The sequence below is a fragment of the Cervus elaphus genome, chromosome 24 (genome assembly GCF_910594005.1).
Source record: "Cervus elaphus chromosome 24, mCerEla1.1, whole genome shotgun sequence".
Taxonomy (NCBI): Eukaryota; Metazoa; Chordata; class Mammalia; order Artiodactyla; family Cervidae; genus Cervus; species Cervus elaphus.
In genome coordinates, this window is record NC_057838.1 from 61,229,824 (window position 1) to 61,252,590 (window position 22,767).

At 41.5% G+C, this 22,767-nt stretch overlaps 1 protein-coding gene and 1 non-coding gene across 8 annotated transcripts in view; one reads left to right on the forward strand and one right to left on the reverse strand.

The window, feature by feature from the left end:
- Nucleotides 1–1,447: 1,447 nt before the first annotated feature.
- LOC122683355 lies at nt 1,448–1,550 on the forward strand. The gene has a single exon (XR_006337705.1). It is a non-coding gene; the product is annotated as a U6 spliceosomal RNA (small nuclear RNA).
- A 2,089-nt stretch (nt 1,551–3,639) lies between these two features.
- Nucleotides 3,640–22,767, reverse strand: part of RBM6 (RNA binding motif protein 6) — an 85,715-nt gene continuing 66,587 nt past the window's right edge. For 6 of the 7 annotated variants that reach the window (XM_043885401.1, XM_043885404.1, XM_043885402.1 and 3 more), the window contains 15 exons: nt 20,380–20,454; nt 15,903–15,963; nt 13,554–13,820; nt 13,007–13,167; nt 12,091–12,188; nt 11,368–11,410; nt 11,146–11,227; nt 10,836–10,921; nt 9,943–10,089; nt 9,538–9,633; nt 8,186–8,446; nt 7,151–7,225; nt 6,377–6,474; nt 4,674–4,803; nt 3,640–3,886 (listed from right to left, as the gene is read on the reverse strand). In XM_043885401.1, the coding sequence (XP_043741336.1) occupies nt 3,761–3,886; nt 4,674–4,803; nt 6,377–6,474; nt 7,151–7,225; nt 8,186–8,446; nt 9,538–9,633; nt 9,943–10,089; nt 10,836–10,921; nt 11,146–11,227; nt 11,368–11,410; nt 12,091–12,188; nt 13,007–13,167; nt 13,554–13,820; nt 15,903–15,963; nt 20,380–20,454 (1,806 nt within the window). In that variant the 3' untranslated portion in view covers nt 3,640–3,760. Of the gene's footprint in view, nt 3,887–4,673; nt 4,804–6,376; nt 6,475–7,150; nt 7,226–8,185; nt 8,447–9,537; nt 9,634–9,942; nt 10,090–10,835; nt 10,922–11,145; nt 11,228–11,367; nt 11,411–12,090; nt 12,189–13,006; nt 13,168–13,553; nt 13,821–15,902; nt 15,964–20,379; nt 20,455–21,372; nt 21,540–22,767 lie in introns of all 7 variants that reach the window. The other variant, XM_043885406.1, reaches the window with a different exon arrangement.

The window sequence follows — 22,767 nt, forward strand, 5'->3', positions numbered from 1 at the left end:
AGTAGAAGGAAAGTAGGTTGATCACCTTTTGCATTATGGAACGCTAGATTTTATTATTGGGCTGCATGCTTCACAAATATGTATTTCCATGTTCATAACCTTTTGAGATGACTGTTAAACCCATTTTGCAAGTAAGAAAATTGACGTTTCTGGTAATTCAGAGGATTCTTAAAGGCAGTCTTCAGAATATTATCTTATTGATAATCTTCAGTCTAAGGCATGGACACGGGAAAGTTACCTTCCAAGGTTAATAGAACAGTTGAACGGCACCATCAACTCAATAGACACGATTGTGAGCAAACTCCGGGATATAGTGAAGGCCTGGGAGGCCTGGCATGCTGCAGTCCATGGGATCACAGAGTCTGAGACAACTGAGCAATTGAACAATTTAATAGTTACTAATTGTCTGTCTAATGTGGTATGCTGTGTTCAGTCATGTGTGACTTTTTGCAACCCCAAGGACTGTAGTCTGCTAGGTTCCTCTGTCCATGGGATTTTCCAGACAATACTGGAGTCGGTTGCCATCTCTTCCTCCAGGGGATCTTCCTGACCCAGGGATTGAACCCATGCCTACCTGTGTCTCCTGCATTACAGGTGGTTTCTTTACCACTGAGCCACTGGGAAGACATCTCAAAATTAACACAGCCTGGGAGCCATCCATGACTTTTTTTCCTTGCACTCAATCTGTCAGCAAATTCTCTTGACTCTACCTTTAAACAGCTGCCTCAAATGCTGTTCTCCTAGTCAAAACCATTATCACTGTCCTTGTTTTAGAGACAGTAGGTCACACTAAAAGGTCACACTGTGGGTTCCACACTATAGTGGTGGAACTGGGATTTGAATTAGTAAATTTGGTTTGAGTCCATGCTTTCATCCACTAGAATGTAAACTCCAGAAGGATGGGGACTTTTCTGTTTAGTTCACTACTATATCCCCCAGTGCCTCTGCTGCTGCCAGGCACATGGTATACACTAATAAATATTTGTTGAGTGAACAAATGAATCCACTACCAAAATTAAAAGTGCAACATTTGCAGCAGAAAGAAGCAGAGATGCTTCAGCAATTCGAGAGATATTTGGTCCCTGACTCATCAGTCAAATGGTGGTATATCTATGTATCCAATTAACATAACTTGCCCACTGGCATTCTTTATAGATAGTTTAAGAGAACTGATTTTTAAGGTCACATATACAGATTGAAAAACTAGACCATAACGAGGCAGAGGAAGGTATTAGTTATGGAAAACTGAACTTATACTCTTCTCTTTATGGGTAAGAAGAAATATTTCAAGAATAAGTAGAAGGATGGCAAAAGAGATTTCAAACCAGAAGCTTCAGATATACTAGGAAATCTTTTTCCTGGAAAAACATGTTTTAACTAAGGCTTATCCTTCAACTTTAAGGACATTAAGTGACTGACACTGGAAACTCTTTGGGTAATTAAAAACATGCCTCACTTTGGCAGCACATATACTAAAATTGGGACAATAAAGATTAGCATGGCCCTTGCACAAGGATGACACACAAATCTGTAAAGCGTTCCATATTCAAAAGAAGAAAAAAAAACCCAAAACACCCCATGAGAATAGATGGAAAGGTAGAAATCACTGGATTTCAGAATGGATAACTTTTCTTTCTCTCTTCTCCTGGCTCTATCTTCCTATCTATCTATCTACCTCCCTACCTGCTTCCCTATCTATTCTCTACCTTTTGTTCCAGCTGCTATAACAAAATGCCACAGAATGGTTAAGTTGTAAACAACAGAAAATTTTTTCTTACTGTTGTGGAGGCTGGGAAGTCCAGGGTCAAGGTTCCAGCAGGTTTGGGTGACAGCCCTCTTCCAGGCTGCAAAATTCTTCTATCTTCATATGGTGACTTCTGTGGAATTTCTTTTATAAGAGCACTGATCCCATTATGACAGCTGATGGCTCCACCTTCATGGCCTAATTACTTCCCAAAGTCTTCACCTAGCAATACTATCGCCTTTGGTGTTCAGGTGATAGTGGTGGTGGTGGGGAACACAAGCATTCAGACCATAGTACTGCTTACACACATAGATTTTTCTACATTTTCATATGTTATGTATGTATCTATATGTAGCATCCAATAGGATGACACCAAGTTAGAAGGAAAACTTAGTCTGACTAGTTCAGGAAAAGCTTGGACCAGCTTCCAAAAAGTGTTTTGACCTACTCAACGAAGGTTGGACAGAGAGTAATGATACATACCACAGATGCACTTGTGACTATCAGACCAGAAGAGGTCTTGGAGTACATCTGTCTAGGACTGAAAGATTCAAATGGCCCTTCTTCTAAAATGCTGCCCTAGTGGTAGCAAAGCCCAAAATAGGGGCTCTTGATCTTGAAGCCAATGTACTCCTGTTTGTCTTCTTTTTCAAAGGGGTCAAAAGATTAAGAGAAAGGGGTTATTCTTGGACACAGCATGGCAAACTATTTAAATTCACATTTACTGTTGCTAGAAATGTTTATTCCTTGGTATACTCCTCCCTACTCATCCTGTCCAAAAATGCCAATACCCCTACTCAGTTTTTTTGTGTGTTTTTTTTTAAATAGAACCCTCCTTGGTTCTCCCTTATGTATGCAGACTGTCATTTGACCAAAGGTTGGCAAAAACCACAAGCCCTGGGCCAATTCTGGCTTGTGACCTGTTTTTGTAAATAAAGTTTTACAGGACCACAGCCAGAATCACTTGTTTATGTATTGCCTGTGGCTGCTTTCTTACTATAGTAGAGCTGAGTTAGTTGCAATAGAAATCCTATGACCTATAATATAAAGACTAAAATACGGACTCTCTGGCTTGTTACAGAGAAGTTTACAAACCCCTACCTAATACAATCAAGATGTCCCTTAAAACATACAATTCTCTTCCTAAGAAACATTCTTCCCCTGAGATAGCTGAGAAGTGCAATTCTTAGTACCATATGCTCCCTTGAGAAATTATTTTTAAGTTTTAATAGGTTTGCAAGATATAGTAGTCCTTTTAACTACAAAGAATTTTTCAAAAAACCCTTTCCTTTGGAAGCAAATTCTGTGAAATGGTATGAGTGATATGGTGGGCAATAAAGAAAGATTTGAAAGAGGGCAGACACTTCTTTGGAGAATCCTAGCCATGGAGGGAAGGAGAAGCTGGGGCAGTGGCTGGAGAGAAGTGGCATAATTTCTATTATGTTGGCATAATAACTGCTATTATGCCAGCTTGCTGTGGTGATCACAATGTGTGAAGCACTGAACACCCAGCAGACACTCAGAAAAAGAGGTGTCACAACACTGCCTCCCCCGACCACCAACAAAGTCAGACGAGCACTTCTAAAGGTCTAATGAGTAATAAACCCACATGTGGAAATAGGTTCAGCCTTAGCAGTTACAATAATGAGATGCTGTTTTCACTCATTAGATTAGATCTGACAGTATTCACACAAGCCAGTTTTCAAAGGTCCCTGCAACCAGTCCTCGCACACTGACAGCAGGCAGTGTTCCAGGGCTCACTAAAGCCCTTGCTGCCATTTCAGCATCACCTCAAATGGGCTCACATCAAGGGATTCTCTCCCTCCTACCATTAGCCCCAACCCCCACCCATCTCTGGGAGAAAAATTTAACCACCCTCCTCAAAAAAAAAAAAATCACATTGAAAAAAAGTTTATTTAAAAAAGTTCTAGCAGCAAGAACAGTAACAAAACAAAAAGAGAGACGGACAAACAAAACAAGAAGGAGGTTGTGTCCTATGGGACTTGTCTCCACTCTTTAATCGAGTTCTTTATACCGAGCAAACATGACTCTTCGCACAGCATCTCGGTAAGTCTCATTGGACTGTCTCTTGCTGGTTCTTCCTGGAGCTCCCACATTGGGACCCCTCATCCGACTTTCAGTCTGTAGAACAAAGACAAACATTGAAGTGGGCTCTGTAAATTAATTAGCTTCAAGGCTGGTCTTAACATTTCTGGACTAGTAAGGAGAGCAAGATACAGGAGAATTTTTAAAGAATGCTTAATTAATAAACACTCAAGATGAATAAGAAGGATGGTGACACCATGACTTCAGGATTCAACACCAGAAATATGAGAAACCAAGCTCTTATACTCGACATTTTCAAATGGGGACTAAGACAACACAAAATGGGCACTGTCCCTTGTATCACCTTTTCTGTTTTCTTTTCCTGAAATATGAGGGGTGAGGCCCTTCATGAGAACCAGGACTAACATCATGCTTCTCAAATTTTAGCCATCAAAAACCTCTGATGACAATTCCTCTCTGAGATGCCTTTGTACCTTTTATTGCTGGTTCCCTGGATCTTTTCACCAAATTATTCTTCACTCTCAAACGGCCTGATTCCCACGCTGCCCCATGTCTTACTCTTTGTAACAGTAAAATGAGCCCCATTTCAACTTCTCTCTCTGCTTCCCATCGCCAATCAAACTGCAAAGAGCCTAGCATGCCTAGCTATAACTTAGTAATCAAGACTGACAGGTGAAAAAAAAAATTAAAACAAACAAACAAACAAAAAAAACGACTGACAGGCTTCTCAGCTCTCAAGTTCTTTACCAGTGGTGGAGAAAGACCATCTAATAGCTGGGACATAGTTGTGGGCCACAGAATGAGAGGAAGCTAAGTATACGCCAGGTTCATGACACCCCTAACGAGATGGAAACCATTTCACCTCCTCCGCCGAACCCAATCCTGGATGGCCATATCCAAGGCCTGCCCCCTTCCTCCAGCCAGTGGCCTGTTGGACATAGCCTCCTTTGCTGCTACTGTCGACGCCTTCTTTACCAACAGGCTTACGATCGCTGCAAAAGAAGCATACATACTAAGACACCAGTGATATGCTTGTGAGCCCAATAAAAACTTCTGTCCTCTTGATTCGGATATGCCTCCTCTTAAGAATATTAAACAGTTAAAAAAAAAAAGAGTATTAAACAGTATCTTTCAGTGCCTGCTCTCTATGAAACCAGCTTTGTCCTGGGGATACAGAGACTAAGACCTGACCCTGTTCATGGGGAAGGATGTAAGAAGCATAATATGTTAACAGAGGCTTATAGCACATTGAAGAGCTCAGCCATGGATGTGGCAGCAGTAGATATCTATTGTGGAAATAAAAAATCACAAACCTGAAGGGGTATCATCACAAATGAGGAATTCTAACAAAAGGGTATACCTGAAATGGTTCTCGATGAACAATGAGCTTGTGAGCTAGAAAAACCATGGGAGGAAAGGAGGACACAAGCATGGAGAAGTGAAAGAATACAATCTGTCCATAAGAGGAGTGGTAGGAGTTGACCAAAGGTTGCTTGAGCCAGACTATGAAAAGCCATGAACATCATGCTAAGTCATGACCTTTTCCCCCAGAGGCATATTCTATCCTGGCTACTAGTTCTTTCACTTACCAATGAAGAGACCTGCTCAAACTTCACTAGATCAACACCCTACTTAAAATCATTCCATAACCTCCTAGTGCCCTAAGACAAAATCTTAGTAAGGTGTTCAAAGACCATGAACTTCATGAACTGGACTGAGACAGCTTCATCTCCTTGTCACTCAACCACATTTTCCCAGTATCCAGCCCACCAGGCTATGTACAACTTCTCAAATGCATCACGACCTCTCTCTCTTTCATCCATGAAACATGTAGTTCCCTGCAACTGAAATGCCCTCCCCTTCCTCACCGGATTTCTGTGTCTGCCCTATGAGACAAAGTATCACCGAAGCCTTCCTTATTCTGTGTTCAGACAGCCAAAGATAATATTTATCTTATCCCCCTGAATATTCCTTGCACTCGGTGCAGTATCCATACACAGTGGGCTATCAGAAAATTTTATAACTCTGGACTCAAAACTTGGGAGCTCTCTGACCATAAACAAGCATAGGAAGCTACAGATTATATATCACGAACCAACCACTTATTCAGCACTTATGTGGCAACCCATTCCAGTTCTCTTGTCTGGATAATTCCATAGACAGAGGAACCTGACTGGCTACAGTCCATGGGGTTGCAAAGAGTTGGACATAACTGAGCGACTAACACACATACACGTGAGAATGGAGGTTCCCTGTAGAAAAAGTCCAAGAGTGTGACATTCTTATCAGTTAATAAAGAGATACAGCATTACTGATGAGAAGAGAAAGGGTTCCCAACTACAGCCACTCCAGCCCTGGTTTTGAGCAGCTAAGCAGCCAATGATTCTTTCAGCAAACATATATACTGCCTGTGTTAAGACAGGAGGTCAAAAGGCTGCGGTGAACATCACACTCAAGAATTCAGACAGAACCTGCTCCCTCTCTGAGATTAGAAAAAGGCTGCAAGTCAGAGAGAGAGATCACTAGGCCTTGAGGTGTAGGCTGAGTGAAGAGTTTCTAGTTTACCTGTCAGTTTCCCTGGAGTATTTAATGCGTTTCCTTTCTGGAGAATCCAAAGACTGGAGCTTTTCCCTGCGATCATTTCCTCTTTCTTTAAACCTTCCCTGTTGGTAAGGAGAAGAACAGGTCTGAGATTTCCATCTGAGGGGGTGGGGGAGTGGGAAAGTTTCACTTTATTCTGGGTATTTCTTATAACGAGAAGGGAATTCAACTGGTAACTCCTGGAATCTCTCACTTTAAACATTCGTGAGAAAGTAGTGGCTTCTCTTAACTGGTAAATTTGGGAAGAATAGGTTATCTTCCCCTCTTCTGAGGAAAAGATAGCCTCCATAGATGGATTCTTAACAATCACATAAGACCCGTCATAGGCCGGTAAAGCCTGTAGCTGCCTAAGTGAGTCCACCTAATTGTGTGGTCTAAACAGGAAGTCCATTTGGCTCTCAGACTAAGCTTCCTCCAACTTGGCTTTTAACCGTAAAAGATGCTATTTCAGCAGCTTGAGCCAACCTTCCTTCATTGATTTTAAAAGCTGGGCAAGAAAGAGGAGTGTTATTTGACCTACCCAGAGACCCTAACGTTACTTTTGAAGAAACCAATTTTATTAAAGTACAACTTATAAATAAAAAATGCAACCACTTTAATGTAGTTTGACGAGTTTTGAGAAATGTACACACCATCTTTTGGGGCTTCTTCGTTCTTTATCTTCAGCACAGCCTGCATGTGTTACACCAGAAAACCAAAAGAGCTGGGGTCAAGGGACTAACTTCCACCAAATCTTACCTCCCGTTCTCTCCTCTCCAGATAGGCTAACTCCTGCTCAGACTGTTTTATCTTCCGGTGGATTTCCAGGTTTTGCTGAAAAGAGAAGAAGCTCTTTGAGTGTAGGTCTATAAAAAGAGTGGTCCGAGCAATGCCTCTAGGCCTTTTCTGATAGCTGTGTTAGGACTGTGGCTCCTTTCGCTGGCCAACTCTCCTAAGTGATCACTGTACTACACAAGCAGCAACCCCTAAATCTTGCATTAACCTCAGCAATGGGAACCCATGTTCTTACACAAAGATTAGTTCCATACTGCGGCACAAGGCAGAATTTTATCCTACTTCTCCCCAAAGTGTAGAAGACACCACTGAAGAAAACCAAATACCCACATGCTCTGCCTACCACCACCATCACCAGCCATCAGACTCTAGTCACTCTTTCAAATCCAGAGAGAAACATGAAAAGGAACTCCAAGGACACAAAACAACAGATTGCTCTGAGAGTCCCGTACTCCTTGAGGGTACCCCACTCCTCATGCGTGGCTTCACTACACAATGCCCTCTGGAATACATGAGAAACTTAAGGTGCCTACATGAAGATACGGTAGAATGTGAGTCACCTTTCAAGAAAACTGCACCCTGTCAGAGCTAGATGGAAACAGATAAAGCCACCAAGTATCAGAGAAGTAAAGGGCTTTATCTGAAGACCAACTGTGAGGTTAATAGTAGAGTTAAGATGAGAAACCCAGCGAGTGAGTGTCCTTTTCCATGACCCCTGCGCCTCCTGACTTCAGCATAGCCTCCATCCTTGGTGCCTCAACCCCAGCCAAGCTGCTTGCCTTGTGTCTACACACTGAATTTTCCTGAAGCTGGGCACAGTCTTAATGCAGAGCGACTCATGGACAAAAAGGTGGAAAAACAACTCATTTTTCAATTAGACTGATTTAATTAGAGAAGCTGGGGAAGAGAGAGTGTGAGAAGGACAGCATAAGCCTCTTTATTTACTGTAATGCTCAACGATGACAGTCAAAGTTCAGGTCAGGGCCCGTTCCCTAATACCTTGTGCAGATCTGAAAGCTGCTGGTGTTTGATTAAAACTTCTTTGTTGGGGAACTGCCTTCTGCAGAGCAGGCAAGCCAGTTTATTCCAGTCAGTGAGTTTGTCTTCTTCATTCTCCTTCTTGGTTAGCTCCTCCCGCTGTGGGGGCTGTGTTGTGCGGGGCTGTGGAGGAGGGGTCTGCTCCTCCTCCTCTTCCTCCTCATAGTCACTGTCTCCTCCATATTCACCCAGGAGGCCGATCAGAGGGTTTACTACCTTAGGCTAGAAGGAGAAGGCCAGGGATTAATACAACCTCAACCTGTATTTGGGGCCTGTTTTCTAGATATTCTGATATGGGCATCTCATTTCTTCTCTTTTGGTTTGGATAATGAACTGGGTTCAAAACAGGCCCATTGACCACACTGCTCATTTTCCAGATGGAAGCAACATGGCTTGCGCTTGATTTTTCTCCTTGTCCACTGAGATAATCCAGAAAGGTTCCCTTAGAAGTGATGCTAGCAATAGAAGACTAATGAGAAGGAAGAGAAATGGAAACTCACATAGCCCTCAAAGAAAGAGTTTAAAAGTTACAAGTTACTTTTAAAGAGGCAGAGATAGCAGCCATTTCCAAGTCATTGTAACCCATGGAGAAAAGACAACTTTCATCCAGGCCACAGAAACCCCTTATAGCAAGAGAGATTTAGGAGATGGACTAAAACTAACTAAAGGATAAACACCCAGGTAAACAGATCCAGCTCCTGAATAAGGTAAAGACAAAGGCATGGTTAGGATAGATATTACAGTGAGCTGAATCAACAATGTAGAGCAGCAAAAAGTATTTATCATAAGTTTATAGAAAATGTTAAAAATGATGCATGATCATTGGCATAGCATCAAAATAACTTTTGATTACCTTGAGACTATTACTTTTAAGGCATCTAAAAAAGGGTACCAGTGTTAGCCTTGTTCACTCTGGCAGGCAAACGATAAAAATCATGTATGCATGCACTTGACATTTAAGATGTTTCAAAAAGTAGAGAACATTAGGGCCAGGAAAATATGTTTCCTTGGTCATTTAGAAGAAAAGAATTAACAAAATCAAGATTCTAACTTAAAAATGGCTGGCATTCTCTGGTCTGGTAGGAACGGCACAAGGTAGAGAGAAAAAGGACAGATAATGGCCTCTGAGTACCAAGGAACATTCCTATTAACAGACAGGAAAATTTACCTCATTTTTATACTCAAGAGGAATCCCTGTCTATGAGACACAAAGAACTACAGGACCAATACTGAAGTGAGTCATCAACCTTTGAACTTTCTTTCCCATTCGCAATCAGCCCCAGCCCTAGCCCAGCACATCAGCTTAGCCTTACTGGTGGAGGACTCTCTTCTTTCTTTACAGTGGGAGGCAGAGGCTTCTTAAATACATCTTCTGGGGGAGCTGTCCCCTCACTGGCATTTTCCTGAAACTGATCAAAATCCCAGGTAATTTTTATATGATACTCATAAAAGCTGGGTTTAGAGTTCGAAATGAGTCTGATTTTCCAAACCTCTTAATTCGTGAAATATCTGTAATATTACTATAGTGATTCCAAAATAAAAAAATCTTTAAACACATCCCATTTAGTATATATTGAGTGATTACTATATGTCAGGCACCAGATGGTGCATTTATATACATTATCTCCTTCAGCCTTTACTACAATTCTATCTAGAAAAATATATACATTTAGTGTGTACTGTGGTGAAAAGGAAGGAGGATTCACAAGTCCTCTTACCCTCGTGACTCCTCGGTCTTTTTTATCCTTGCTATCTCTTTTAGACGTTTCCTTCTTGCTACTTGACTTTCCTTGACTACTGGGTTTCTTCTCCTTGATATCTTCTTCCTCAGGGGACCCAGGATCCTGGGGTACATAGACTTCTTGCTGCAAAACAGTTAAGTCTGTAGAACATTTCACTTTCCCAGAAATTCCAGGTCTAAAGAGCACAGCTCTCTTCTGAGGGAAAGAAACAGCTTTCTCCCTCTTGCCTAAGAGGAGAACATATCAAACAACCTAAAAACCCACTCCAGGGTCAAGAAATAGCCAGACCACTCAGTGTCCATTTTTCCCAAGAGCAGCACTGTTCTCGCCTGTAATGTCACAAGGCATTGATTTTCTATATACACAATAGTTAACAGGAAGATTACCATCTGTAAAATCCACTGACATAATTTTAACTCACTATAAAACCTGGACATTTAAAAACACCAAAAAAAACCCAAAAACAAAACAAAACATACACACCAAAATAAGGACTTCCCTTGTGGTCCAGTAGTTAAGAATCTGCCTGCCAATGCAGGGGACAAGGGTTCAATTCTTGGCTTAAGACGATTCCCACATGCTGCGGAGCAACTAAATCCACGCGCCACAACTACTAAGCCCAATGTCTACAGCCTGTGAGCCTCAACTGCTGAAGCCCCATGCCTAGAGCCTATGCTAGGCAACAAGAGAAGCCGCTGCAATGAGAGAAGCCCACTCGCTGCAATAAAGTGTAGTCCCCACCCACCACAACTAGAGAAAAGCCCACGCAACAACAAAGACCCAGCACAGCCAAAAATAAATAAATAAATCTTTAAAAAATAAATAAATAAAAAAGAATCATTTACAAAACAACAAAGCCCCAAACTCACCTGTGTATTGGGGTCATAATAAGTTCCTGCCAAGGGGTCATAATAGTAGCCAGTAGCAGAATCATATATATAGCAGTCAGATGAAGCTAGAGGGAATAAAACCAGAGCCAGTGTTAGCCCCTGTCCAAAGAAGCCTTGCTGGGGACTCGTCAAGAACAATCTAAGAAGGAGGCTGGCCAACCAAACACCTGTAGATGAAGCTCTCTGAGTGAGCACCCCTTGTCTCTTGCCAACTTTGTGACCATCAAGATTTCAATTAATGGGCAATCAAACGAGAAAGAACAATAGAAATAAGACAAAGGTCACTCACACTGTTGTCCTTGTCGATTTACATCGGAAGACCAGTCTGAATTTCTGCCACCTCCCCGCCTATCCCGGAAATATTTTTTACCCTATCACAGAAAAACAAGTTAAAATTATGGACCTTCGGATAGCCATTTACCTTAACAATCACCCGTTAGAGAGAACTGAAGATCACTTTTTCAGTAACTTGAGGATCTTAACAAAAAACCCCTCAACTGCTGGAGCCTACCTGATAGTAGTGCATATGGTCAGAATGGTCCCCAGAATCATTTCTGCAACAAACAACACAACAAGTCTTGAGCCTGCTACCGAAAGCCACTTGAGGGGTGCCCACCCCAACAGATCTGCTGAGAAATTCTATTCCCCCGGTGGCACGGAAAGGAATCAACCCAGACAGCAGCAGGTCTGGTGATGCAGACTCCCGAAGGGAGAAACAGCGGGACTCCTGTATAACTATCTGCTGGAGGAAAACAGCAATTGAGTTGAAGGTACCAGAACAGAGCTGCCCCCTCCCTGTAAGCCTGCCTCTCTGATGCAGCCACTTCCCAGTTACCACTTCTGGGTCAAGATGAGTGAAGGAGTAAAAAATAAGATCTCCCAGCACTACGGGGGTATGAACAAAGTCAAGACAGCATTTTCTTAGGATTCCAGGGGGCAAGGATATATTGCAATTTTTTTTTGCACACCCAAGGCTATACCATCACCTGGGGCCCAAAGATACCAGAGTTAAGAGGGGAAAAAACTATAGTACTCAGTACTACTATTTAAAAGGAAAAAAAAAATCTAGAGAAAGAACAAGGCAAGCTACAGAAAAAGAAAATACACACGTGTATCTGAAGCAACTCACACTGGGAAAGCACGCTTTACTGTCTGTATCTCCAGTCAGAGGTAAGAGCTGCCTCCCAAACACCTGAGTGGGGTAACACAGAGGAGTCCCATCCCTCTGCTTTACCTTCGCTTTCCAGTGGCCAGGTTTACAGCTACCATTTTCCCAGCAATGCTAAATGGTGGATCAAGGTTCTGCAAGATCTTCACTACTCGAAGAGCTTCCTGGGGAAACAAAGACGCATTTGAACCCAAAGAGAGAAAAGGACATGAACTATGAAAGAAAACTGAACATGGATTTTCCTTCTCAAAACAGAAAAACTTTATTAAACATTATGTTCTGGTCATAATTATAATACTAAGAGCACACTGGCAAAAATAAGCAACTCTTAATGAAGTGTTGATCAGAATAATGGTCAGCGTAGGTATCAGTTCTTAGGATCAATTTCAAAAGTTCAAATCCCCTTTTTTTAGTTTGCAACTGTCACTGCAACAGATCCAGTTTACAAAGTCTCTTGTGATTTTTGAGCACAAAACATAATTTTCATTGCTACCCTTGCGTTACTTACATGGAAAAGGGTCCCACAACTAGAAATTCAAGGCACAAGAATCTACTAAAGCAACACTCTGAGGAAAAAGGGCCAGTGTTCTGTTACCATCAAACATAAAACTGTGATTGGTCAAAATGATTTTAAAAAATTAGAAAATTCAACAAAATCTTGAAAAGGTTCAGTACTCAGATTTTCCAAGTGACTAAGCTGTCACTTTATTTTAACTGGAAACTGAAATGCCAACAGATAAAAATGGACCTGGAAAGCCACTCAGAGTTTCAACTTTCAAGGGCAGTCACTTCACCTGAATGAGCCAAAGGAAACAATAAGTGGGCTTATGGTACCAAGTGGCACACAACAATTCTAAGGATCAAGTCCTTCAAACCTTCTTGAGGTTTCCATAGCCAGCTGTTCCTAGGCCATCCTGGGGTGAAAGGAGAGGGTGAGGGGCCTGGGGGATGGGGATAGGGGTGATGGACAACTGCAACTCACTGCATGGGAGTCCAGGTCAATAAAGCCATAGGTGTGGCCCATGTGGCCCGTTCTGTTCTTGATGATACGGATGTTGGCAGTAGTGAGGCGGACGTAGGGCTCCAGCACTTCCACTATCACCTCAGGTGGAGTGGAACGATAGATGCGTTTTAGCATGATTGCTGAACAAACCAAGCACAAATGGGAGAGGAGAAAGGAAAGAGAGAAAGGTTTACAATTTTGAAGTCTTCAGAGTTTGAGTGTATTTTTTTTTAATATACTGCAGATGTTACCCTGCTCCACCAAGGGTGATTCTATAACAGAATGCTAGTCAAATACTTCACACTTTTCTTCACAATACTTAGAAATCTAAAGTTATGCCTTGCTGCATTTGAATAGCAACTTGCTAGTTGGAGGATATAGATTCTGTCAGTGAGGCCTGCAAAAAACAACAGCGTCTACAATCAGGTTGAGCTGTTTCACTAGGGTGTAAGAAGTCACAGTACAGGTCATCTATGTTCCAACCGTAGTGGTCACAGATTGGTACATGCCCTGACAAACCACTTACTTTTGCTTTCCCCATCCTGGCGTGTGTCGCCAGACCATGGCTCCTTGTCTCGGTCTCTTCGGAAGGTGAGCCCTTCCCGTCGAGGAGGCAGATACCTTTCTGATTCTCTCTTTTGATGTCCCAAGCGTGGTTCTTGTCCTTCTTCCCTCTTCTTGGGTTCAGATTCCTTATCAGCTGACCTTGAGGGTTGGCTGGCTTGTTTTTCTGATAGTGCTGGTATGGATGTTTTCTGAGGCTGAGGGTAGGTTACTAATTCTTGCTTGGCTTCTGTCATTAGATGAACAGAAATAGAAAGAGAATATCCAACATGTTTTTTTTTCCCCCCAACAGGTTTTAATCCCCCAAACACTACTCTTGTGATTCCTCCTTACTTGCCAACAAATACTCACACTGGAATGTTTTTATTTTTGGTTTTTTTTTTTGCCACACTGAGCAACATGTGGGATCTTATTTCCCTGACCAGGGATTGAACCTGTGCCCCTGGCAGTAGCGGCTCAGAGTCTTAACCACTATACTACCAGGGAACTGGCTTATATCCTGCAAGCTGTATGGCTTGCAGGATCTTAGTTCCCTACCCAGGGACTGAACCTGGACCATGACAGTAAAAGTGCCAAGTCTTAGCCACTGGTCCACCAGAGAATTTCCTGGAATATTTTTAAAAGTAAAAAAAAAAAAACCTACAAAAAAGTTCTCTGACAAACTTTAAGCAGAAAAGCTTACAAGACAGTAAACTGAACAGTTTACAGAAGAAACTAAGTATTTAAAAAATTTAATCTTAAGAGTGAGTTTTTTTATCACTTCCCCAACATGTAAATCTTTCATGAGACCCTGGACTTTACTATTATAATCACTGATAAGAACAGATCTGAGGACAAGAAAATGGTTTTTCTAGGAGTTTGCTAGAAACATTTACGTCAAATGTGTTATGCCTAGGAGTCTTTCTTTTTCCAGCGTTATGGTACTAAAATAGCTGCTCAAATTCTGTAAGATGAGACACCCTAGTCTTCTGCGAAAGTAAGAAGAGACCTACCTGTACAAGGCTCATTTACATGCCAATAACTGTAACAAGTAAATGCCCTTCAAAATACAAACGATTCATTTCAAATCTCTTTCTACATCAGGATAATGTGTTCAGTTAACTGGGGGCATTTTTTTTTTTTTTAACAGTTCATTCATTCTTAAGGGAAGTCATGTGGCTCAAAGAGACATTCTGTGGGAGCAGTGTAGAGATTACTTAACAGTGGTGACAGGCGACTAGTGAATGTCTGCCACGTATGTTTCTAGCTTAAAGCTGTTTCAGCCATCTTAGTGGTATGGTGCTCAAGGGTTTATATAAACCATTTATTCATTTGTTAGAACAGACTGAAAAGATGACTTTCTGGAGGGAAAACACAATTTTGCCTAACCGGAGTAATACAACAAGCTAAAAATCTCCCACCTGTCAAAAGGAAAGTTATTTACTCACCTTCCCACGTGATGGTTTGGTCTCTAGAGCATATACAGCCTCTCCGCAAAGATTTTCAGAACACCTGCTTCATAGCCCTGCCTTAAGAGCAGAATCTCCACTACAGGCCAAAAGCCCACCTAAAAAATTCCTTGGAGGCACACTAAAGTCTAACCTTGGAACAAAGAGATCTTCTAGAAGACTACCAGGATCCCAGCACTGAACTGTATTTTACTGTCAGGTACTAGCTTTCCTTACAGGATAATATCAGAAAGAGGCACCTAACAGTCATTGTTATGGGACTACTGTTACAGATGCCTTTGACAGACTTTTAAGGTTGTTTACCTAGAGGTTCTCAGGAGAAATTAACTTTAAAACCAAATCACTGAGAAGCTGGTAGGTTTATCACTCTACAAAAATAACATATACCCTCAATCCTGATTTTGTCTTGTTTATACTTTTACTGTTACTTTAAGGAATGCTTTTGTGTTAAGATCCTCATGTGTTTAGAATGTAAATGAGAAAACAATAACAATAGCAAATTATCCCCAATAACTTCAAAGAAGTGGGGATGGAGGGGTCACATGGACGAATGCCATGTAGACTCTTCCTCAACCTAATATCCTTAAACTGTAACAATATTCTAAGTAACCATACTATTAACCTCTGGTCAGCTGCCCAGGCTAAGTAGCCCATAACCCATTTCCTGCCATTGGCGGAACTCTGAGACCCAACCTATTTACTAACAGGTCACACGAAGTTAGCTATCACATTGCACTTTTAAGAGTTTTACAGATGAACTTGTATTTAGGGATGATCACTCTTTAAAGCCAAGGAAAGCAAGAAGTTTGTCATGTTCAGTGTACAAAATAATAACTACCACCTCCACCTCTACCACCACTCACCTTCCCTTGGGCACTTGCAGAATGAACATGAAGATCGGTGTCCACCAGTGCTGGCCTTACACTGCACGGGAAAAGAAAATAATTCAATTTGACAAAAAAAAAAAAAAATTTTTTTTAACCTTATATAAATTTAACACAATGACAACTGCCAAAAATGAAAGAAACACGCCATATCCCAGATTCCCGTAAAACCTAACCAGTCTGATATCCTCTACTCATCAGAGCTGGCACAGAATCCAGTGAGCTGCTGTCTGAAAGCTGCCTCTAACAGGGTATCTGGCTGGACCTTTGAGCAGCCCAAATGCCTTTGCTCTGGACAAAGATTTCTCCTGGAAGTAAACTTAACTAACGAAACTGGGCTATTAAGTGGTTTATAGGAGATTCTGCCGTAAAGCTGTGACTACACAGCCTGCATCCCAAAATCTGATCCTGAACTGGTTATGATGGCCCAATTCAGGCTTGGCTGGTACCGAGACAAATTCAGTGATCAATTCTTTTCTCAAACACTAATTTTAAAAAGGGCATGGGAGGAGGAGGAAGAGCCATAGGCAGCACCTCTGGTAGCTGTTCTGAGGATGTTAAAAGTGTTACAGAGCATTTACATTGTATTATCTACTATACGTAATCTAGAGATGATCTAAAGTATATGAGGGAATGTGCCTAGGTTAATATGCAAATATGAAATCATTTTATATAAGGGACTTGAGCATCTGTGGATTTTGATACCAAAATATAGGGGAATCTACTCCCTATAGATACTGTGGGAAGATTGTACAGCAGAGTTTTAAGTGGGGGAGTTATGATCCTAACCTAGGTAGCTACAGTTTAGACACCATAAAATTGATCAGTGTTAAGTGTTCAATTCAAGGATTTCTAGTATATCTATAATAAGATCATCACCAAAATTTAACTTAAGAACATTTTCTTCATCCCCCAAAGAAAAACCTAGTGCAGTCATCTTCCATTTTTACCTTCATTCCCATAGAACTGACCTTTTGTGTCTGGCATACTATTTTTAAGTTCATTCATGCTGCAGCACTGATCAGTACTTCATTCCTTTTTATTGCCAAATAGCATTCCACTGTATGGTTATACTACATTTAGTTTATCCATTCATCAGTTGATGGGCATTAAGGCTGTTTCACTTTTTGGCTATTATGACTACTACTGCTATGAATTTTTTTTAGAAGTCAGTGCATTTCACACCAGGCCAAAGATCCCATATGCAGGACTGGCAGTTCAACCCTTCCAGACAAGCACAGAAATTACAAAATACCCCTGAAATAGCTAAAGGAGTGGCCTGATATTTTAGGGGACAATCTAACCAAGCCATTCTGCTCTTTCAAGCAACATCCTCGGCAACAGTTGTATAATTCTGACATCAGATACCAACATCTTTTTTTTTTTTTTTGCTGGTTAACAGAAAACAGAGTTCAAAAACTTCTCTTTAATGCTAGCGCCCTCCAGCTCTAATTATAAAATAAACAATACATGTGCATTATAGCTAATAATGGAAAGAGATGGGGGAAAATCAATGAACACCCAGGACTGATCTCCTTTAGGATGGACTGGTTGGATCTCCTTGCAGTCCAAGGGACTCTCAAGAGTCTTCTCTAATACCACTAGTCATTAGGGAACTGCAAATCAGCATCACGATCATGAAGATGAAATACTATTTCACACCCACTCAGTTCAGTTCAGTTCAGTCACTCAGTCGTGTCTGACTCTTTGCGACCCCATGAATCGCAGCATGCCAGGCGACCCCATGAATCGCAGCACGCCAGGCCTCCCTGTCCATCACAAACTCCCGGAGTTTACTCAAACACACGTCCATCGAGTCGGTGATGCCATCCAGCCATCTCATCCTCTGTCGTCCCCTTCTCCTCCTGCCCCCAATCCCTCCCAGCATCAGGGTCTTTTCCAATGAGTCAACCCTTCGCATGAGGTGGTCAGAATACTGGAGTTTCAGCTTCAGCATCAGTCCTTCCAATGAATACTCAGGACTGATCTGCTTTAGGATGGACTGGTTGGATCTCCTTGCAGTCCAAGGGACTCTCAAGAGTCTTCTCCAACATCACAGTTCAAAAGCATCAATTCTTCGGCACTCAGCTTTCTTCACAGTCCAACTCTCACATCCATACATGACCACTGGAAAAACCACAGCCTTGACCAGACGGACTTTTGTTGGCAAAGTAATGTCTCTGCTTTTTAATATGCTATCTAGGTTGGTCATAACTTTCCTTCCAAGGAGTAACCATCTTTTAATTTCATGGCTGCAATCACCATCTGCAGTGATTTTGGAGCCCCAAAAAATAAAGTCTGACACTGTTTCCACTGTTTCTCCGTCTACTTCCCATGAAGTGATGGGACCAGATGCCATGATCTTAGTTTTCTGAATGTTGAGCTTTAAGCCAATTTTTTCACTCTCCTCTTTCAGTTTCATCAAGAGGCTTTTTAGTTCCTCTTCGCTTTCTGCCATAAGGGTGGTGTCATCTGCATATCTGAGATTACTGATATTTCTCCTGGCAATCTTGATTCCAGCTTGTGCTTCTTCCAGTCCAGCATTTCTCATGATGTACTCTGCATATAAGTGAAATAAGCAGGGTGACAATAAATAGCCTTGATGTACTCCTTTTCCTATTTGGAACCAGTCTGCTGTTCCATGTCCAGTTCTAACTGTTACTTCCTGACCTGCATACAGGTTTCTCAAGAGGCAGGTCAGATGGTCTGGTATGCCCATCTCTTTCATAATTTTCCACAGTTTATTGTGATCCACACAGTCAAAGGCTTTGGCATAGTCAATAAAGCAGAAATATACGTTTTTCTGGAACTCTCTTGCTTTTTCAATGATCCAGCGAATGTTGGCAATCTGATCTCTGGTTCCTCTGCCTTTTCTAAAACCAGCTTGAACATCTGGAAGTTCACAGTTCACATATTGCTGAAGCCTGGCTTGGAGAATTGGTGGTTGTTAATAGTTTGATGGCTACTACCAAAAAAAAAAAAGGTGGGGGGGAGGGTGTTGGGGGGCAAGAAAATAACAAATGTTGGCAAGGATGTGGAAAAACTGGAACCCTTAAGACACTGTTGATGGGAATGTAAACTGTGCAGCTGCTTTCTGTGGAAAAGAGTTTAGTAGCTCCTCAAAGAGTTAAAACATGAAAGTACTATATGACCCAACAATTCTACTCTTGGGCATAAACCCAAAAGAAGTGAAAACAGGTTTTCAAACAAAAACTTGTACCTGAATGTTCATGGTATTCTTATTGTCAATAGCCAAGAAATGGAAAAATGCAAATGTCCATTGCCTGATGAATAAACAAAACGTGGCATATCCATTTATTATTCAGCCATAAAAATAAATGAAATACTGATACACATTACAATATAGATGAACCCTGAAAACAATGTAAGTGAAAGAAGGCAGACAAAAGGTGAAATAATACATGGTTCTACTTACGTGAAATGTTCAAAATAGGCACATTCACAGAGATACAAACAGAACAGTGATTTCCAGAAATTGAATGAAAGGGGAATGGGGAATGACTGTTTAAAAGATACGGGGTTTCCTTCAGGGTGAAGAAAAAGTTCTAGAAATTAGTGTTGGTGATTGCACTTCACTGTGAAAGTACTGAAGGCTACTGAATTACATGCTTTAAAGTGGTTAAAACAGCAAACTTTAATGTTATGTTTAGTTCATCACCATTTAAAAAATAATTAAATATCTTTCTAAATTGACAGCTTATGGTGTATATCCATGAACTATGAATGCTTCGGTTAATGACAACTATATCTATTCATGTTGTATTTCAAAATGTCAAGCTAAAGCCATTATTTAATTTTATCAAGCTCTACAATACTTTTAGTGAATCTTGGTTCAGAGACTTTACAGACTTTTCAAACTTACTTTTGAAACTAAATAGTGTGATGAAAAATGATAAAATGTATGTTCACACTCATTTGCAGTCAAACTGGACATCTAAAAAGAGTATAGCCTAAAATCTTTAAATATACCATTCAAGAAAAATATGAAGTTAAACAGAGGACAAATACTACGTTACCTGAAGTTCTATATCCTTGGAAACCCCCTGAATATCTGAAAAAAATGTATACCTCTCATAGATCCAGCCTCTGTATATAGATTTTTTGAAATATTAATAAATCCTCTTTAACTACTCTCAGGAAAAGGTAACTGGGGGTAGGCTTTAAATCAAGGGACTGTCTTTCTTTCAATTCAAAATCAACAAAAACATGGCATATGTCCCTGGGAAAAGGTCTCCATCTACAGGTCTTGAATCCTCTATGGCCACAGGCAGTAGCTGGGATGACCTTGCCCTGACCTCCAGTTCATTTGAAGTGAACCAAGAAAGAAGAACTTTGCCCTTGGCAATGTATAATACACCACGCAGCATTCCAGGAAACGTGGAGGAACTGTGACACTGGATCCTTACTTCTAAAGAGAGGAATTCTGGACACTCACCCATTTGCAGTACCAAAAGTCCAGGCTTGGTACATACTCGAGCGTGACCTCTTTGTCATGGATCATTAGAGTTCCCTGTGAAGACAAAGACAGAGCCATCAACATTAACCCTTGGAGAAATGAAGAGACAGGAAGGCACAGAGAGCCTTTCCAGTCCCTCAAGCTGAAACATTTTACGAAGAGTGAGCTTATTATTCATGGACAGAAGTAAATGGCTGTTAAAAGCCACAGTCTTAGGGCAGTATCTGCTGGCAGAGCAAGCTTAAGCTTAGGGAAAGGGAGTGGGAAAAGGCGAGATCGGTCTTCGGCCTTGGCTCCGGTGGGTTGGGGGCGCTGTCTTTGGGCAGGTTAGGCCCGGTCTATTCCTCCAGGTCATACAATCCCAGCAAGTCCCCCACCTGGCTATGCCTTCTCAGCACAGAGGCACAGGAGCCCTCATAATTTCCTTCTTTGCCATGGCTAGCTCAAATCCCTGTGGTAAGGTAGTAAGGGTTCTTCACTTTGGTGCCTGAAAACTTTTCTTTTTTTTGTAATACTGCTGCGTGGCAAAAGCACCAAAATAAAGAGATACAACACTGAAGACAGGAAGGAAAGAGGACTGTGAAAGCTTCACAGCAGGTCACATCCTTAGAGCAGGAAACTGAGTGGCTGGTGGTGGTGGTGGCGGCGGCGGCGGCGGCAGCGTCACTGCGGCTTGGACCCTTCGGAGTGAGCTGGCCGTGAGAAGTGAGGAGCAACCGCTGGCAAGTGAGCACTTTGGGAAAGTCTGGCACAGGAACAGGTGGGGAAAAGGGGTTCAACAAGCCTGTAGTTACAGAGCTCCTTTGCCTCTGCATTTTGGACAATACACGAATTCTTTCACACCAAGACGAATGAAATAAATTTTGCTTAATAATAAACACTAGACAGCTGATAGGTGTTAGAGCAGAGGGAAAAAAAAAAATCTCTGCCTAATGACAAGGGACCCTCACCCACACTTGCAAGTGAACTAACCGAGGATGCGACTCTGGAACTAGCCCCTGCGCTGTGTTCATTCTCCGCCCTCTAGGGTCCTCTGTGTCTCCTCAGACAGGGCTCTGAGTTATACAAGGCATTTCTTTGCAATTGGACCTCAGTTTCTTGCTTGAATCCATACATCTGTCAAATAATGCTTTACCTCTCTGCTTTTCACACCAAAAGAGTCAAGAGAAATACACAGAATAAAATTATTGTCTTGTCAAAACAAAAAAAACCCAAAACAAAACAAAAAACAAACCTGCCCACCTACCTAGGTCTTAGAATCTGGTCTCAGAAACTGTTTCATGGTTTGCTCTCAAGACCAAAGGATGATGATAACAAAAATTTGCTAACCAACTTGAAGTGCTTACACAGAGCCAAAGATTAAGTGTGTTGTTATATTCTTTAACCTCTAAATGATCCCATGATCATTCTCTCCACTTCACAGATGAGGAAACATGCTCAGAGAGGCAAGGTTACCTAGCTCGTCAAAGGCAGAGTCAGATTAACTTCTAGGGCTGTAGATAAGTGGCTACAGGCTGCACTTGGCAACTCCTGCTCACTCTGAGGGTTAGGTAAGCTGCCCTATCTAGGAGGAGCCAATCTAGGAAAGAGAGACAGCTGCGCAGACAGGGAGGGTCAGGGGATTATCACTCTGCCAAGCCCTATCATATGGGAGGTTGTCAAGATGGTATCCTTCCATTCAGAGGCAGTATGTCATTTAAGCCATTTAAGAGTATGGACTCTTGGTCAAGTTCCCTAAATTTGTATCCTGCCTCCACTTCATGACCTTCAGCAAAGGTCCTTAACTTCTCTGAGCTTCAGTTTCCTCTATTTGTAAAGTAGGAATAACAGTATGTATACTTTATAAGGTGGTTATGAAGATGAATTAATTCATGTCAAGTGCTTAGCATGGGATATAGTTAGGCTTAATAAGTGTATTTCTCACTTGTTTGTCAAGGGTTAATATTTCACACCCCATTTCAATCTATTGAAAGACTAAGCTTTCATAAGGGCAGGGTCACTGCCTATCAGAACCTATATTTTTATGACAGCCTTTAGTGTTAGTTTTCAATTGCTAGACCATATCTGATCAACCAGGCTAAATCTTGCTGGTCTTTTGTTATCAGTAGTCAGCCCACTACTTAGTACAGAAAAGGAACTTAATAAGCATTTATGGAATGAAAAAAAAGACTTGAATGCATCCAACTATGCCTGGAAGACCGGAGTGTTCAGCACACAGTAGCTCTGGAGGAAGGTTCTGCTGTCATAGGCACATCTACACACCCGTCCATAAAACATGTGGGATGCTATTTGAACAGTGAACGTGCCAGCAGAACAAGGCACTACTGTGCATGCAGTCAGTTGCAAACTCTGATTTCACTACTTGGA